The 18,702-nt window shown below is 49.3% G+C and overlaps 1 protein-coding gene across 1 annotated transcript in view; it reads right to left on the bottom strand.

Moving 5' to 3' along the window:
* Positions 1-893: 893 nt before the first annotated feature.
* Positions 894-18,702, bottom strand: part of MSN (moesin) — a 37,192-nt gene continuing 19,383 nt past the window's right edge. The window contains exons 2-13 of the mRNA XM_080352651.1: positions 15,267-15,350; positions 8,342-8,437; positions 7,541-7,815; positions 7,027-7,110; positions 6,586-6,732; positions 6,020-6,116; positions 4,981-5,144; positions 4,409-4,539; positions 3,911-4,071; positions 3,246-3,338; positions 2,595-2,828; positions 894-1,569 (exon numbers count right to left, since the gene is read on the bottom strand). Coding sequence (XP_080208777.1) covers positions 1,405-1,569; positions 2,595-2,828; positions 3,246-3,338; positions 3,911-4,071; positions 4,409-4,539; positions 4,981-5,144; positions 6,020-6,116; positions 6,586-6,732; positions 7,027-7,110; positions 7,541-7,815; positions 8,342-8,437; positions 15,267-15,350 — 1,731 coding nt within the window. The 3' untranslated portion in view covers positions 894-1,404. The remainder of the gene's footprint in view (positions 1,570-2,594; positions 2,829-3,245; positions 3,339-3,910; positions 4,072-4,408; positions 4,540-4,980; positions 5,145-6,019; positions 6,117-6,585; positions 6,733-7,026; positions 7,111-7,540; positions 7,816-8,341; positions 8,438-15,266; positions 15,351-18,702) is intronic.

Genomic DNA, 18,702 nt, shown 5'->3' on the forward strand with positions numbered 1-18,702 from the left:
CTCTGAAGAATCAAGGCAAAACCCAATTCAATCCTGAGCAAACGGGGCCGTTTCCGCCCCAGCGATGGCAGGAGGGACGCTGGGCAGCTGCGGCACGGACAGCTCGGAAGACGGGAGGTGACGAGTATCACAACCACCGGTACAAACGGCTCTCAGGACCAGTCTCACAACCACTCGTGTCCCACTTCGGGAGACACGGCCTTCTGATCAAAGCTACGAAGGGGCAAAGCACCTTCTGCGGAAGGAAAGGCCTTGCCAGGGATCTGGCAGAATTCTTACGATGATTAAGGCAGCAGTTGGACAAACGTCTCAGGATCCTCTCCCCTTGAACGCTGACTGAAGCCAGGAATACAGATGCAGTCTTGTACATGATCCAGATACAAGAGTAGTTTTTGGTCCCCAGCTGCTGATCACTTTCTGATTGCATCTAGTTTAAACTAAAGACATCTAAGCTACAGTAGATCTATACACAGTCATAAGGCACCAATGACTATGTGCTAAAAAGGCCTCTTAGGGAAAAACCTGAAATCCCGTTCACAGGATCAGAAATGTACTGGTTCAGTAAAGGAAGAATACAGCTACAGGAATTTTTAGTCTTTCACTTGTCTATCTACCCCTTTAGGGTTCCATTGGCAAACCCAAAAAGGAAGGCAAGTGTTCTTCAGCTCTCTCTGCCTCACTGGTTACATTCAAGTCAGACAAATGACAGCGAACAAAGCCAGAGACAAAACTCCTGGAAAGCAGGGAAGGTGAGGCTCCAAACCACACTGCGTCAGTGGAAATATTCCAAAGGCCTCCTCATGATTAGGAAATTCAAAGTTGCATCATTAGGCAACAAAAGGTAAAACCAGCAGGAACACCAGAGAATCTGTTTGGTCTGCTTATGTTTGAAGGACAAAAGCTTTGGTCTTTTAGAAAGAAAGTCCATATTCTACTTCCAACATTTCTTCCTAAGCTCCAGCCTCCCCCTCTCAGCTACATGATTCGGACCCTGGCTACTAAGCTTAATACTGAAGCTTGTGCAAGTTAGTAGGAAGGCACAGCGTCAAACTGTTAGCACTTTACGTAATTCAGTAAAAGCATCTGCTGGCCTCCCCACCCCACGGCAGAGGACAGCAACGCAGCCACTGCAGCGAGCAATATAAAACTGAACGCAGCGAGACTGTACTCAAAGCCAAACAATTTCAGACATGCCCCAATAAACATTTGCTTTCCCAAGCCAACTTAGGAAGACGTAAATACTATTCTTTCTTCTGTTGCTTAACCCAGCATTTGCCCAAAACTTGATAAATAAGATCATGGTCACTCTTCTGTAGTGGTTCCAGCGCAGCACGATTAGGAGTGAATGACAGAGAGGATGGGACAGAGGGAGAAGAGAGCGCAGGGCAGCGGGTGCAGGGGAGTTTACATGGACTCGAACTCATCAATGCGCTGCTTGGTGTTGCCCTGCCGAATCTGACGGAGGGTCTTGTACTTGTCTCGGCCCAGACGCATGTTCTCAGCGTGGATCATATCATTGGCCGTCTTCTTGGTTTCATCCCGAGCGTTTGCCAGCTCCGAGGAGAGAGCCTTCGGAGAAGGGGGAACAGACAGCAATGGGTTAGCACGTGCCAGAGACTCAAAGCTGGACAAAGAGGTTCCTTGTTAATCATACTAAAGATCCAATATCCCTGTGGACAGGCAACAGGTAAGCCCAAATGTCTACCGTTCTGGCCAACCTGCTCTAGCTGACCCTGCTTGAGCAAGGAAGTGCGACTGTATGATCTTAAGAGGTCCCTTCCAACCTGAACAATTCTGCGATTCTGCGGAAGTTGTTAACATTTTTCCCCAGCATTTGAAAGTCGAAAACATCAGACAATCTGTCACCCTATTTATCGCTGTCTAGCACAGTAAGGAGGACGGTCTCCAATGTACTTCAGAAAAATAGTCAAATGGAGGGATCCCTAAAGACAACAGGAATATCTGGCAGAATCTGAGCAACTACTAGCTTTCTACAAAAGAAACTTGCTGCAGAAGATAAAGGGCACTTCTGTCACTCCACTTGTGCATGACCACCACAGCACCATGCGGAACAAGCAAAGCCTGACGGAAGTCAGGCAGCTACAGGCAGCGCAACAAAATGCTGCAAAGCTTGGGCAGCAGAGCACGGGAGCTCCTTACGGGCAGGTGGTGCAGCTGCTCCCTCCGCCCCGAGCCCCGCGCGCCGCTTGCAGTGCGCGGTCAGACAGGACAGCCGCAGGCAGCCGCTCGACAGGAGCCAGACCAAGGCTCCGGTTCACCGGAATCACCGGTTCACTTTGAATCCAGCTGTCAGACGGCTGGCGAGACCCACACAGCCACGCTACGTCTGACAGATGCTGCTGTTCGGCACTGCTTGAACACACTTCACTGCTTCCAGGGAAATGGAAGTCAAGTGCCAAGAGACAGGACCTGCCTCTGCTCCACGGTCCGGCAGCGCTCTGGCAGATCATGATCGCTCCTCTTTCCCCCACCTTTTTTTTTTAAAATACCAGTAACACTTTCCAGCTGCAATTTATGGCAAGAACAGAAGCAGCCCCCAGATGCCCACCCCCCCTCTGCTGTCAACTTCTTACCTTCAAGTGTTTCTGGACCCGTTCGTTCTTCTCTGCCTCGGTGGTCCGCTGCTCCTCGCTGCGGTCCTTGATGGTGGCCTCCGACCGCAGCTCCGCGCTGGCTTCTGCCGCGTTCTCATCGTGCTCATCATCGTGCTCGTTCTCCGCGTGCATGGGTTCAGGGACATGAGGGGTGCTCATGGCAGTCTTCAGCTCCTCTTTGGTCTTTTCTAGGTCCTCCTGCACCATCTGTGCCTGCAGTGGGACACGTCACAGCGAGTTGGTCACTCCAATCCTGAGCGCGCGAGGCCTCTCGCAGACTCGCACAGCAGCACTGCTGGGTGCTTGCTACAGGACACTTTGCACCTCGTGAACACTCAAGTGATGTGTTCCAAAGCCACTCAGCCACAATCTTTTGCAAAACTTTCTGCTGGCTAACACTTCAGAGAAGAACAGCTATAATTAATGAAATATAGCCTATAAGCCTAATTAGTCAAAATATTTCTACAAGGAGTCAGAATAGGGCACTCATTGCACCAAGAAAGGCAAAGCTGGGTATTTACAACAGCCTCAAGCTTGCGGACACTCAGTCTAGTGTGGCAGCTAGTGCAGCAATTTAGGTCATAACGCAGAACGACGAGCAACTTGCCGTGTGCTCAGGTGACACTTTACCTTCTGCTGCCACTCCTGGGCCTCGCTCTCTTTCTTCTGTCGGGCCAGCTCCAGCTGCGTGATCCTTGCTGTGAGTTCTGCCATCTCAGCAGCCTGCAACAGAAAAGCTTTTAGTGGGACAAAAGAAAAGTACTCGCTAAATGAAGCATATAGTCCAAGTCCTGAATAAGAACAGTATCTCTAACATCTTCTCAGTAAGGAGAAAGCCCTGCTGTAAACTTCAGTCCCACTGATACCTCCATGATGCAAGGAAGTAAAGAAGTTTTGGGTTTTGTTGTGGGTTTGGTTTTCGTTTTGTTTTGTTTGGGGTTGGCTGGTTTGCTTTAGGTGTCTGGTTTTGTGTGTCCGTGGTTTTTTGAGGTTTGTTTTGTTTTAATTCCAAACAGAGCTACACAATTCTTTGAATCCAAACCAGAGAAAGCAATCAGCAAACTCTAAATGCTGTTCTCATTATCACACACAAAAGAACAGGCAAAAAGCACAACAATCCAGATGTACCGTACAATTACACTTGTATTTAGGCATAAGCTCATCTGCTTGAGGCTAAAAAAATTACGGAACCAAACTATGCTGCCTCACCGCGCTCATAGCCTGGTTTGCTTCAAAAGCTTAGATGCCGACCCTGTCACTATTTTCCCTACTCAATTTTCAGGTCACCCACTTACCAGCTGTTCCTGGGTCTTCTGTTGATCATGGGATGCTTTCAATAGGGCCTCCTTTGCCTCTTCTGCTTCTCTACGTTCTTTAGCCAGCTTCTCTGCTTCCTCCTGAGCTCGTTTCCTCTCCTGTTCCAGCTCCATGGCTCTGCGCGTCTGTTCTTCCAGTTCTGAAAGAATAAAGGAGCACATTTGAAGAGAGATCAAGTAAAGAATGGCAGCAGGAGAAAGTGCCCTTACCACCTGCATCCTGGATAAGGGGGTTCCTTCAGAGAAACAGGTAAAGGAGACATAAGCAACTCTCCCCTTTCCTTTCCTTCACATTGTAACGGGAGCTGGAAGACTAAGAGCCAGGCCTGTTCCAAACTAATTGATTACTTGCCCAACTGATTTGTGGGGAATTACCCATCTCAAAGTTCTACCCTTAAAGGCAGAGAAACATACAGCATTTTACTGGGGCAACACTGCACTGTGCATCTAAGGGAACACTGGAACAATCTGTATCACCTTGCTGAGCTTTCTTGGTTTGCTCCTCAATTTGCTTGAGTCTCTCCATTAGCTCCTCCTTCTCACGTTCAATCTTCTCCTTCTCCTTTTCTGCCAACTCCCTCTTCTTCTTCTCATTCTCCAGCAATGCTCTGATGAGGGGGAAGTCATAACACAATTTCCAATTAACAGCTCGTCAGATTGGAGTGCTTCCTAGCGAAGCTGTGAGCATACAAGGGACGTGCACTACAGCACTGAGCTGGCAAGTTTTATTCCAGGTGTGTCCCTTTACAGAAGTGCAGAAAGAAAAACACTCTGCTGGCATTCAGCTCAATGGCAAGTTCACAACGGCAGTGTTAGGAGGGAAATCTCCTTATATCAGGATCCATATTAGTCCCATCAAATAGAGGGGCAAATCTTTAAGAAAGTGACAGCGGGTCACATTTATGATGAGTGCCATTTCCATCAGCTCCTTAGATATACTGAAGCAGAAAGCAATCTGCTGTATTTTTGGCTCAGGCTGATTAAGGTGCTGCCAGCACACGATGCTACTCAGTGATAACCAAGTCCGGGTTCCTCAGAACCCCACCAACCTCTCCATCTGTTTCTGATGCTTCTCTTCCCGCGCCTGTGCTTTCATCTGCTGCACCTCAATGGTATCTGGTTTACGTCTGCGCATGTAGAGCTCGTGGTTCCCCATGCAAAGGGCCAAGATTCGTTTGTTAATCCGTAACCGGGGGGCATAGAAAACAAAGTCCTTGGCACAAGAAAAAGGCAGCGTTAGACCCGTTCTTCCAGCATAAGAACCCTCCTGTGTATGCAATAAGCTCCCGGACCCCAGGCTTCCTAGAGCTGCTGGCTAGCTTTCTTCGCTGGCGCCTCACTCACAGGTGGTGGCAGCTGGACACGCGTCTTTCAGGAATGAATTTCAACCTGACAAACACACCCGGGGCAGAACTGCCCGACGCGTTGTGAGTGTGCTGGGTTCCATTGTGAAGCACCCCCGGCACGTGCAGCACGCACAGCACCACCAACACCACCGGCGGCTGGCTCGCCACGCACACCTGGACTACGACCTCTCCCACTTAGTTATTCAATGCGACACTTTGGCCAGACACATCAGTTGTAAAGTTTTGTCTTATGGCAGAAAGGGCCCATGGATAAATAACTTTGTTCTGTTAACAAGTAGCAACAGCAGCAGAGAAATGTTTCCAAGCAGTAATGCAACAAGAACGACCAGAGGAACAGAAGGGATCAGCTGACACGAAAAATTAATAAGGCTTAAAGGTGAAACCAATTATGCTCATTATAAATAAGCTAGAAAAAACCCCTCCCAGTGTACCCTACAAAATGGCCTGAAGCTTGAAGTGCAAAAGAAAAGAACTTCTCCCTGCCTCTGACTGAACAGCTTAAGGTTCTACTGCACAAATTTCTACCCTCCAGACAGAAATAAATCCCGACTATCACCTCGCTGCCATTAGACCCATTCTGCACACACTGAGCTTAACAGATCCGGTAATAGAGCACTGCTTAAGTCAGTGTTGACATTGTTGATGAAAAGATTGTGTGCAATGAGAAAAACAGATCGTTCAGCTAAGAAACCAGAAGTTTAACTTGAATGTTGCTTCTTACTGGTGCTTTCTTGTCAATAGGTTTGATAACAAATTTCTTGTCATTGAATGAGATATTTCTGATTTCACTCCAAGGGAATCCAATTTTTGGTGTTAGCCTGCAGAAACAGAAAGCAGAGGAAATAAAAAGGCCCCAAGTCATTACGAATCTTTAACTTAAAACATAAACCTCAAAATCCTACCAGATCTCCCCTCATATTTCAGTACTCTTATGTTGACTGGAATCAGCAAACAAAGTTAGTCATGCAAATGAACTATGAACGAGAAGCAATTTTTCAATCCTGCCCTCTTTTATTTTTAATCAAAACCAGAACTGGAGAATACATCTACGGCAGGAAGACTAGAGACACAAATAAAAGTAGCTTGATAAGATATGACAATTTCTTGTATTTTTTTGGTCCAAAACGGCGTGTTTTATGGATCATTCTGGCAGCATCAAAAATACAGCCAAGGATGATATAGAAACTGTAGAGTTTAGTGAGACTTGAAGTCCAGAGAAGATTAATTTTGAATGCCTTTATAGCGGAAAGGAGCTGAAGGTAATGATGAGGAGAGGGGGTTTATTACCTGTCATTCTGCTCATAAATGTTAAGTCCAAGAGCATCTACACCTAGCCAGAGTTCAGAGCCCTTCTTGTTCTTAATGTTGAAGTAATTCACACCATACATTTCCAGATCCTGTGCAATTTTCAGGTACTCCAAGACAGCATCTTCTCTGCAGCATGCAAAAGAGAAAGCAGATATTCCTTTCTGAGTCTATAATCCATTAGAGCAAGAAGGTGCTGTCCTCCTGCATGAGCAGAGCAGCAACAAGCTGGCGGGTAACAGCAAACCCACTCTGCAAACTCAGTTCGCTGTACCAAGACCAGCCCGCTGCGGGGGACCAGCACCCCTGAGGAATGCTAACTCATCATGAAGCAAGCCACGGATTTCTGTATGCATTCATACATTACACAACAGCGTGTATCACGCTACTTTGAATACACCATTTTCACACTGCACCAGTTACCTAATCATTCCTCGATGCTCCTCATGCCAGACCTGGATCCTCTCCTCCCACTGGTCCTTGTTGAGCTTGTGCTGCTCCAGGACTCTAGGAGGAGTACACGGAACATACAGTCACATCACTCTCGATTAACGCTTCATTAAATACTCACTGTCACCACAGTTCCCCCCAAAAGCACTCCAGGAAACACAGCTTTATTATAAAGATAGCTACAGACACACTGGTCAGTGTTCAGACTCTGACAAACGACAAAGTTGTATTCAGCTGTGCTTTTCCTTGTGGCATTCCATTATTTGGTTTTGGAGCTCCTCTCACTGTTTCTGATTAGAGTTCCTTCAGCAGCAATAGGATGTTTAAGATTAAAGCTCTCAACTAACCCCAGGCAGAGGCACCAGGCTATATTTTATTCTGAACGTTCCAATCACACCCAGCCTGCCCCCCCCCCCCAAAAAAAAAAAAAACATAATCACAAACCCTTGAAGGCAAGGAAGGTGTGAGACCCCCCAGGCCCACTTACCGCTGTGGGAGCAGTTTGTCACCAGCAAGATAGCCAGATTTGTGTGTCTCTTTGTTGAAGTCTCCGTATTTTGACTGGACAGCATAGGAAGCCAGAAGGACGGCTGTTTCTGGAGGGCAGTAAATGTCATCATTCAGAATTGCCTCCTTCACTTGGAGGAAGAAAAGGCGTTGTGTGATGTCCTGGATCAGCTCTTCTGCCACATCCTCCGGGTAAAACTTGGCACGGAATTTGAAAAGCAGGGGGCTTTCTTTGCGTACATCCTGTGCCGTTACCTGGAACGGAATTACCAGATTTTACAGCCTACATACCAACTGAAGGGAGCAGGTTTACGAGCAGGAAGACAAGCATGCATCAGAAAACAACTCTCCTTTCCAGTTGTGCTGGTTTGACACCGATGCAGAAGTGAGTGGGCAGAAATGCAAGGATTTTCAGCTGCTTACTGCTAAATACCTCCTCACCTCTCCACACAGGACTTACGACAAGCCACTAGTTAAAATCAGCACTATGGGAGTTACTTTCCAACCAAGACACTCACGTGAGCAACATGTCAGCACGTTACGGGGACAGGTGACAGCTCTGCCTGGGTAACAAGCGGGACTGGAGGCAGAGGTCCAGTCAGACACTGACTGCCCGGGGACGGGAGGAGCAGCCTGCAGGACAGCAGCACCAACTCGCTGGTCCTGCAGCACCTCAGTGTGTGGAGAGGCAAGAACAGATCCCTGACACAAGTAGAGACCAAATTTGCCCCATCCTCCAAGAGAAGCGAACCCAGGACAAGAGAGCTTGAAGCAAACGTACCTTTTTGTTCAATTTCAGCCATGTTGAGAAGCCCTTGGTGTCCTGATACTGAAGTCCAAAAAACCAGACCTCTCTTAGACCAATTGTCTTGACGACCTGGAAGAAAGATGATTAGTAAGAGCCCCAGTGAGATGGCTGATCTCAAGGGTGGCAGGAACGTGTCAGAGGCACGTTCAAACACAGACACCCAGTGCCCAGCGATCCGCCGCCCCTGCTGCGCTGCACACACCTGGATGAGGGGTCTCAAGTGGGAGATGCATTGCATTCGTCCCTCTCCCTCATCTATTTAAGGCTTGCTGCTCTTTACAAACAACAACTAGGACACTATTTTATTCAGCCACCTGTGAGCCAACACATTTGCCTTTGACACTGTTTCCCACAGCATTCTCCTGGAGAAACTGGCTGCTCTTGGCTTGGATGGGAGCACCGTCTGCTGGGTAGAAAACTGGAGCATGAGTCTGATGGGGAGCGGCTGAGGGACCTGGGGGTTCAGCTGGAGAACAGGAGCTGAGGGGAGACCTTCTGATCTCTGAACTGCCTGAAAGGAGCTTGGAGCCAGGGGGGTCGGGCTCTGCTCCCCAGGAACAAGCGCCAGGAGCAGAGGAAACGGCCTCAAGTTGCCCAGGGGAGGTTGAGGTTGGATGTGGGAACAATTTCTTCCAAAGGGCTGTGGGGCATTGGAACAGGCTGCCCAGGGCAGTGCTGGAGTCACCAGCCCTGGAGATGTAGACGTGGTGCTTAGGAACATGGCTTACTGGTGGACTTGACAGTGCTAGGTTAATGATCTTAAAGCTCTTTTCCAAACTATTCTATTATTCTATTCTATGTGTAATCAAAATACAATGCAACGGGTCTGACAAGTGTCAACACCACAGATCCATTTTCAGGTACACCTGAAATGCAAATGTTACATTCCTGGGCAAGCCATGAATCGCCTTGCTCAGTTGTGACCTACCAGGTCTGCGATGTCACGATTCGTATTCTACCCCACTGACAGCTGCGGAACCGCCTTCCACGCAGCCCTGCAACCAGGGGCACCGTGAGGAGGTGCTGCAGTGGGTACGTCCATAAGCTGTCCCTTGTGCTGGGACAAAGAGCCACCACAGAAATGAACTGCACCGCTATGTAAGCTTTCTCCTTAGTCACGTCCCCAGCACACCACGGGCGCTCTGAAAACACAAGGGTTTGCAGACATGCTGTAACAAGAGACAGGCACCTCATGGGGGGGCAAGACGACTGCAGGATAACGCTACTTCTGGTACAAAGGAGGGGGAAGCTTCTTGGTAAAGCCTTGTCCCATGTTTTATGTTTTCTACCTTAACACCTACTTCCTTTTAAATTACTTCCCTGTCGGATGCCAAGGATGCATTCTGTGGTGGGGTCTCTAGCTTTGGCAAGACACACCAGGCACTCGGTTCCCCGCAAACGCACCACTGGTCGCACTCGTTGGCGCTTGGACCAGGCGTTTCCCGTAGCCCTACAAAGGCAGCACTAGGGCCCCAGTTCCTTTCCCGCCCCAAACCCGAAGGCAGCTTTTGGCAGAAACGTGCTGTCGCGTGCACACGCAGACAAGACCTACGCAAGGTCATACAGTCTGCTCACATCATCCCACTGAATTCCATGAAATTATTCACCCTGTCCTTGCTCGACTGCAAACTGAAGAACTGGCCTAAAGCCCACAGTAAACACAAGGAAAGTGGGGCACATAAACCTTAATCTGCGCACATCACGTTGTAGGATGCACACGGCTAAGGAGGCTTCCGGAGAAGCAGAGTTTGCTGTATACATTGAAAGCGCATGAGGAAGAAGGGCTGTTCCAGGTTTGACCTCGGCAACATGAACACGTGCAGGGGTGAAGCCCCGGCCCTGCGGAGCGCGCCGCGCGCCGCCCGCCACTGCCAGCAGCTCACGCCTGGGGACGCAACAGGCTGGACTGCCAGCCAGGCCCGCCGGGCACCACACGGAGGCCCCGCACAACAGGACGCGTATTCCACAGCAGCGGCAGTGACAGCCCCGGCGGGCAGAGGGACAGCGCAGAACGCCACCCCTCAGACTGCTACTGCATCAAACCCAAATGCAGCACGACTCCTGCTGGAGGAACTACAGGAGCTGTAAAGCAAGGCATGTTGTGGCTTAGCCTGAGCACAGGTCTGGCCCATTTAGACCCAATTATGGAAACTGTTTACCAAATAAATGCACATGACAGCAGCCTTGGTCAAATGGGGAGGGGAGGAGCCCTCCTCCCTCCTTCCCACCTCAGCTTCAGCAGGTTTAGTGCCATTTAGAAAGGGAAAAAGCACGAAGAAACAGCTTTCTCCAGCTGCAAGGAGCCTGGCTGGCAGGTAGCAGCTCAGGTGTGTCTGCGGTGCACGGCAGAGCCCTGAGGAACCGCGAGATGCTCCGAACAGTTCCCGGCAGCGGCTGAGGATGGAGAGGAGCTGGCACACGGGGCAGGAGGACACAGGTTCAACACGCACCACTGTGCTCAAATACTTCAAGTTTACACTCTCAGCTAGAGAGTGACACCTTTCCTTCAGGCCAGAGAGCACGCTGAGTCAATCCCTGGGTGCTGTTTAGGCAGCAGTACACAGCTTAGCCCACAACTGGCAAAAACTTACAGGCAGTCTTAAAGTCCAGCTGTCCCGCAGCACCCTGACATTTCTGGAGACTCTCACTTCACCTTTTGGTGACAGTCTGAGCACACGGTTATACACTCCTTTAACTTATGTTCAGATGAGAAATACAGTATCTTCCAGGGAACTTTTTCTCACCTCTCCTTACTCCACAGTCTCCAGGCCTGTCACTCCACCCGTCCGTCCCCGAGCACTCACCCGTCTCCTCCCAACCCTCTTCTTGCCATTGAGTGCTGCCTCACAGCAAGAGAGCCATAAGCGGCCTCTTAAATGTAGATTTCAGTGTCAAAACAATGACCAAAGATTTCTCTTGTTCTCAGCCCAGGAAATACATCACCACACTGGCAAACACGTGCAGATCCTGCATAAAAGCACTAATTACACAGAGGCAAGACCAAAACATGCAGAGAAGCCACCCTACTCGGATCAAGTTCATGCGCCAAAGGCCAAAGCACCCCAGGCTACACCGCAGCACAGCACGACCGGGACAGGAGCAGCCGGCGGGCACAGCCCGCGCTCAGGCTCCGCTGCTAACCCGTGCCGAGCGGCGGGCGAACGGGAGCAGGGAGCCGAGTCGGCCTGGTGTGCGGGGCACACGCTGGAGCGCAGCAGCGGTGCCAAGAGCCCCCGCAGCACAGACAGGGCACACGGGCAAAGCCGCAGAACACGAGTCACTGCTGCTGTCTCAATTAATCCAGGTTTTGACTGTGCATCCAAGCTTAAGCTATTTAAGCGAAAGCTGTACAGTTACAAGCCTTGGGATGGGGTGTTCTAGAAAGATCTCTAGTGTAAATCATGATGCTGCTGCCCCATATACTAGCTCAGTGATGTTTCCACAGCTAGCTACTTTGGTGCAGAAAATGATTTCTAACAAGGCAGTGAAGCATCTGCATTGTTCTGTCACTACAAAAATCCATGCCGAATTTAACCAAACAGGAAAGAGGGAGACAGGAACATTTCTAATTCAAGCCCATTCACCTGTTATTACCATGGAACTTTAGACTCAAACGGTTCTTCCTCATGAAGCTACTACCTAGATACAAGCTTGCCAAAAGTCTTCTGAATCCTATTAATAGTAGGTCAGAATTACGTGTGCCATAATGAATATATTTATCTACCTTTATACACAACAGGTGGAAACAAATACCACCCAAATGTTAGTGAACAAAGCCAGCAGCATGCACAGAGCTGCGCAGCTAGAAACCTCGGCCACGCTCCGCAGCTTCCCTTCTGCTTAGCTCAGAACTACCAGCTCAAACTGAAAGGGCACTCCAGGGCAAAAACACGCAGGGTATCTTAAATTCCTTCTGTGAAAGAGTCAAAAGTCAGGTTTCACACCAGAAGATCAATGTGCTGCAACAGCAAAACCGTAAGTTGCTTTGCAGAGGAACCCTCCCTTCCGAAAAAAAAGAAAAAGGCATTGACGAAAGCAGCTCCTTTCTCAGGACCAGCATCGTGCAAAAAGACCAGGCCGGCAGCTCCAGGAGCACAGGACAGCTTACGGGAGCCAGGAAATGAACAGCCAGAACCTTGCTCTTACACAGCCCATCAGGGGACCCAAGACCAGCTCAGGACAGAAGCTTCAACAGAGCGAAGAGAGAACGGGGCAGCGGTCGCTGCTCAGCGCCGCCAGTGGGAGAACCTGCACCGTCCTCGGGGGGCCGCGGCGCACACACCAGCGACCGCGCAGCGCCCCGAACACACCGGGCACGCCCGCTGGCTGTTCAAAGCTTCATCCCCAAGGGCAGCATTTACTGTCAGCTCATGAGAAGCTCTCATGTTTTGGTTTGGTATTCAGTTAGTTCTTTATGCAAAGATCAATATCTGTTTGAGCACGTCCCCATACAAAAAGTACAGGCTTGCCTTGAATTTTCTACCAAAAAAACCACACCAAACACGGAGAGACAGTAGTCTTATGTATCTGCTGTCAAGAGACCAAAGTTAAAAATCTCCCATTGTGGCAGGAGCTGAACAGATACCTCCCTTACAATTAGGTTCCTTAATCGTAAAGGGTTGATGACGAGACGGCAGGGCAGCGACAGCAGCGGGGACCAGGCCCCTCGAGCGCCCGCACAGCAGCAGCCTCCAAACCTCCTTATTCACGTGAGATGTGAAGGGCTTCTGACCTCCTGCATCTGCTGCGGCTCCCTACGGCAGCGCTCACACCGCCCGGCCCCTCTCCCCGCCACCGCAGGGGCGCCGCGCTAACGCCACCGGCACCGTCGTGCCAGTCTCTGACTAATCATTTAGCCGAAGCTTGGACTCCTGCCCCGGCAAGGCTCTCGGACATTCATTTCAGTGTCAGCCCTGTCAGGAACCAACGATTCTACCTCCACAAGGAAATCTTGCGTGCTAGGCACCAGAAAACAGTCTGATTCTTATTCCAGCAAGCATAATATATGGACATCATAAAGAGAGAGTGTCTACTAAACCTTTTAGAAACAGCAAACGTTTAACAGGTAGCTTCACACACTTTCTCCCCACTGTACTTCCTCTTCCAACTCTACCTACAATCCAATTTAGCCGAAGTTAAACACTGCCTCATTTATATTAGCAACTTAGAAATTCAGTTCTGCAACAGCATTTGTTTTCTCCCTGCACAAAGTGTTTGCTATAGGAAAAACCCAAACCAAGCAGAAGCTCTGCTCAGACGGGAGCTGCGGGGAGCACCCTGCAGGGAGAACGCACAGCTGCCGGGGGAGACGACACAAAGCCGTGAAATCAATTGGGAAGACATTCCCACACTTGGAAACACGATAAGGTGCTTCTCAAACAGAAACTAACTGCTGTGCCCGACTCTGCCAGCCTGCCACAAAGGCTGCAGGTGGTCTAGAGCTGACTGAAAATAGCATTTGCAGATCGAAAATACTACTGACTTCTGTCGTATCACTTCTTAGCACCTGGTGCTTTACTTGGATAATGTCAGACACCAAACATTGAAAAATGATCACAGGAAGCATCCATGTGAAGAACACTCTCTAAAAACAGTTCACCTTTTGATGAACATGGGGTTTGTCACCTCATCTCCCATCTATGCCACCTCTGTTCCCAGGAAATAACTGCTGAAGTGCCATGGTGCATGGATGAATTCCAGACAGAATCCAGCTCTTATTTCTATCCATCAAAAACTGCCAGATTTGAGACACTTGGCTCAAGTATGTAGGAGCTACTACATAGTAACACACAGGCATCCGAGAACTGCACTGCAACCCAGAGCCTTCCTGAAAGCCTTTCTCCTTTTCCCACTATGAAAGGATGCTCTTTTAGTAAAGCCTATTCCACTCTATTCCCTCCTTTTCAGGGCTGGGCTGCAAAGAGCAATACAATATCTAGTGCTGAATCATCCTGCTCAGTACGAGGGAAAGTAGTAGTTTGTGGTTAAACACCTTAAAAAAAAAAAAAAAGTAAATTGGGTTTCCTGGCCCCAAAAGAAATAGCTGACTTCTTTGGGTGCGTCAGCCCCCAAGTTTCTCTCTTCATTAAGACAGGTACTACATAGAGCTGGCCCCAGCACACGCTGCACCCATATTGGATATACCTGGCCTGGCAGTTCCTTCATCTTGTCATGAATCCACAACTCATTTTACTCTTCTTTAAGCTATGAACGTCCTGTTCAGATTTCTCCCCAAGCAGCCAATCCATGGAGCGCAGCAGAGAAACACAGCAGAGCCTGCCCAAGTTTCAGCCGCTGGGACTGGTAACGTCTGTCCCAGCTGCTCCAACGGTGGCCGCACACGCCTCCCTGGCTCCGCTTGCACCAGGCAGGAGGAAACGGGCCCAGCAGGGGCGGCAGAGGACGGCTGACGCGCCCGATGGACACAGCACACCCCCAGGATTCCCTCAGGCCCCGATGGGGCTGTACGACATCACTTCACTGCACCCCCCGCTGCAGCAACAGCTGGAACGCAGCTAAGCCTCTCCTGTTCCAGAGACCAGCTGCTCTTCGAAACCAATTACACAATGCTTGCAAGGAAACCAACTAAAGGTGGCTCACTAGCTCCCTCAGAAGACTTTTCTGCAGACGTCTACTGCTTTCCAGTATTATTATGAGCTATAGCACCAGTTCCATTCATCAGAGGTAAGGACAGAATAGCTCCTAACACATTCTCGGAGATAAAAAAACGCAGTAGTTTTGAAAAAAATATATTATTTCTTACTATGCTGAATTCTCATCAAGTCACTACATACACTGCCACTTTATCTTTGAAGTCCTTTAGAAATTGTTTGCTGTTGCCTTAAAAGAATCACAACAGCTGTACCAACTTTAGATCTTCTGCAGCACCATCACTTACCTGATCAAAGAGTTGTTTCCCTGTAGTGTTGGGCTGGATGGCAAACTCCAGCTCAGCATCCATGGTGGTAACACGCACGCTGATCTGGAAGACACAAAATGCATCGTTACAGCACACGCTCCAAACGACACAACGGAACCAACAGCTGCCCGCAGGCGGGGAGCGGCTCCCGAGCCCCCGGAGCGCGGTGCCGGCGGCGGAGGCACCCGCCCTGCCAGCGCCGTGCTCCTAGTTCCCTACAGAGTTTAACTCTCCTGTTTCGCAGTGTAAGGGTTTTCCTCTCTTCCCATTAATATTCCCATGTGTATGCTGACACATGAGAGCCATTTACAGGTGAGGAGGTTCAAGTTTCCAAACCTTGGCACACACAACCAGACACCCAACACTTCCACCTGAAGGATGAACATCAAGAAACTCCCTGGAAGCATTAACAGCTCAGCCTGGTGGACTAGTCAATACTAACAATACTGTTCTCATCTCCATGGGTATTTGGAGAAATTAGAAGGCACAATCCCTGATATGCTCTGAGGGCTGTAGGTGTGAAGCAGACAGGACACACAGGGGATCTTGTGATAAGGCAAAGAGGACACGTGCTGAACTAACAGGCGCATCACTACGTGCAGACGCTGCACCGGGATCTACAGAGTCGCCTGCTGCTTTCCAGTTCTTTCAGGGAGGTGAAAGGTCTCTAAACACCGCAGGAACAGTTTGGGTGTAATTTAACATTGCAGTCAAAATTTCATGACAATATTAGTCTTAGACATAAGTAGTAAGATCATGAATGGTCTTCCAGAAGAAACATTATCTGATGCGCTCTGTCTGGGCAGGAAAGCCTCAGCATCACACTTCCACATGGGAAATGAAGTGGCAGGGGACTGCAGCAAGGGACTTGGCAGCTCCACCCCACAGAGGCAGGAACGCATCTGCACATCTTCCACCCATAATTCTCATAAAACAAGTTAAAATGGCAGAGGCATTTCAGATCAAAAATTAGTGTAACACAGTCAGTTCCATTCACAACTCCCGCCCGCTACTGGAAAACATTGTGCAGATTCTTAGGGGTGGATTGGAACCCTCCTGCCTGAACGCAGATGCCTTAACTTTTGACAGGCAAAGCAAGACCTGCAAGTACACCAAGCTGTCTGAAAATTCATTTCTATTTGCATATCAGTTGAAAAAGGTAAAGATATTTCACAATTTATGAACACAAGCCGCAGATATTTTAGATCAAAACGTTTTAATGCTTTTCCATCAAAGCAAATGTTCAAAATTCAAGTTGTACAGACAAGATATTCACAATGCACAAACACCAGCATACAGGCTTTGCATTCACAGTTCTCTTTCTTGCCAGCAGCCACGTACCCCAGTTCACCGCCCTTGGCGCAGCCAGCGCTCGCAGCGCGCCCGGCAGCCTCCCCGGCGGCAGCGGGAGCGCCGTGCGCTCCATCGCCCCAACCCGCGCTGGGACGAGAAGCCAGACACACCACCCGAGACAGCGAGGAAGGCTCCAGCCAGCAGAAATACCCAAGGCACCACCCAGCACCCATACGATCACAGCCCATCCCGATCCCTGTATTTCCACCAAGTACAGGGACAGATCGCACACCTTGTTTACTCAGCAAGCAGCAGCAGAGCTACAAACAGGCTTTGTCCATAAGCACAAACCGTTCTGCTGGTTAAATCTAAGTCAAGTGCCAAAAGAGATCACTACAGTCAAATCCATTTTGAAGTTTCCCAAAAAGCGTACTGGAGCCTCGGCACACCTGGTTCATGCTTGATATCCTCTCAGGATGAACCTAAAGCTTTTCTTCGTTTAAGTTTAGCTAAGAAGTACATTCTGTAAGAAGTTAAAATGCGGGCTTAGCACAGCACAACTGAAGTCAAGAAGAGTCACAGTTCTAATTGTAGAATGGCTAAGGAATAACACACATTATTAGAGAAAAAATACAAACAAGCAGGCCAGGTACAAGTTGGTTTTGAAATCCTCCTGAACCCTCTGACACAATTAAGTCAAACTGAGGAAGAACCATCCCATAGAAGTAGTAAGGAAATAGCAAACCACCTGAATTCATAAGCAATTGCGTTTTGTTTAAAATTAGCAGTTTTCAATAGCATGGAGGTGCCTTAAGTTCTCTTGCTACACCTTCCCAAAATTATTGTCCTGAGTTCCCAGGTGCTGACATGTGGCTAATTTCACAGTGCTTCGGTGAAACAGGAACGTCACGTGCTAGAAGGGCTGAACTCTCCCCAGCAGCTTTGCTGCTGACACGGGACAGCAGTCTGTCCCGCCAGAGCCTGGCTGGGGAGCCCGGCTTATCCAGCGACACCTGCCAGGGAGAGCCAGAGCCCGAAAGCCCTGTGCAGGTGCAGGAGGGTTACGGTGAATGAGCCGTTCAGCAACAGGTTCTTTCTGTTTGTTTGTTTTAAAGTCTTTTCCATTCACATAAAACACTAATATACCAGCTACAACGAAAGAAAGCAAGCCTTTTTGCTCCACTGGTCATGGATAGAACACAATAGCTACTCTGATATCATCTGCATAGGTGACTGAACACCGAAGAATCTGAGCACAGAGGAAACACCAGAAAACAGAACTGAAACATCTGCAGCAGCTCTTTGCAACCTGTGCCCCAAGAGCTTCTGAGCTATCCAGAGCAAATCAGACCTCAAAAATTAAAATAAGGCTGTTTCAGTAAGTATCTGCATCATTCATGCAGAATACTTATTTGTAAGACTCACACTTTTGTTAGCACAGTAAAATAAGGTCTGGAAGCAGCAAAATTCTTTCACTGTCACTCACTCAAATGCATTACAGCTATGTGACCAGCTACCATCCTTTGCCCAGCACATCCAGTACAGAGACACGTTCTTCCCCAGCGGAAGCCTCCTGAGCCCAAGATGAACAGCACCCTGAGCTTTACACGCAGAGTCTTGAACATGGTCTCGCAGCTCTGGCAGACGCTGCTGCAGAAAACTGTGAGCTGAGACACCACAGGAAAGCGGTTTTGAGCTGAGGCACCACAGGAAAGCGGTTCTGCTGCAGGAGCCACGCCCGGCAGCGCCGCGTCCCGTCCCTGCGCTCCTGCTGCTCGCGGCGCCGCGCGGGGCCGGGGGAGCACGTCCCGGCAGAGCCTGGGACGTTCTAAACGCTGGGCTTACAGTCATTTAATACTTGGCCGAGAAGTTAGTTTGCTGTAAAACTGAGCTTTGTTAAGCTTCACTGGTGCGGAAACAACATACAAAGACTTTTTTTCCCATATGCTACCAAGCCAGGGTTTTTCTTGAGCCAGTTGCTGTGAACTGGAAACACAAGCGCGGTTTCTGCCGTCCCAGGTGGTGGGAGGGCTGCTCTCCAGCCCCGGCACGAGATGCGAGGCCTGACTGAGGGTTTTGTTTGAGGAATCTGTGTACTGGAACAGAAACACAAACCGGTTCT

The sequence above is a fragment of the Nesoenas mayeri genome (assembly GCF_963082525.1).
Source record: "Nesoenas mayeri genome assembly, chromosome: 13".
NCBI classification, from domain to species: domain Eukaryota; kingdom Metazoa; phylum Chordata; class Aves; order Columbiformes; family Columbidae; genus Nesoenas; species Nesoenas mayeri.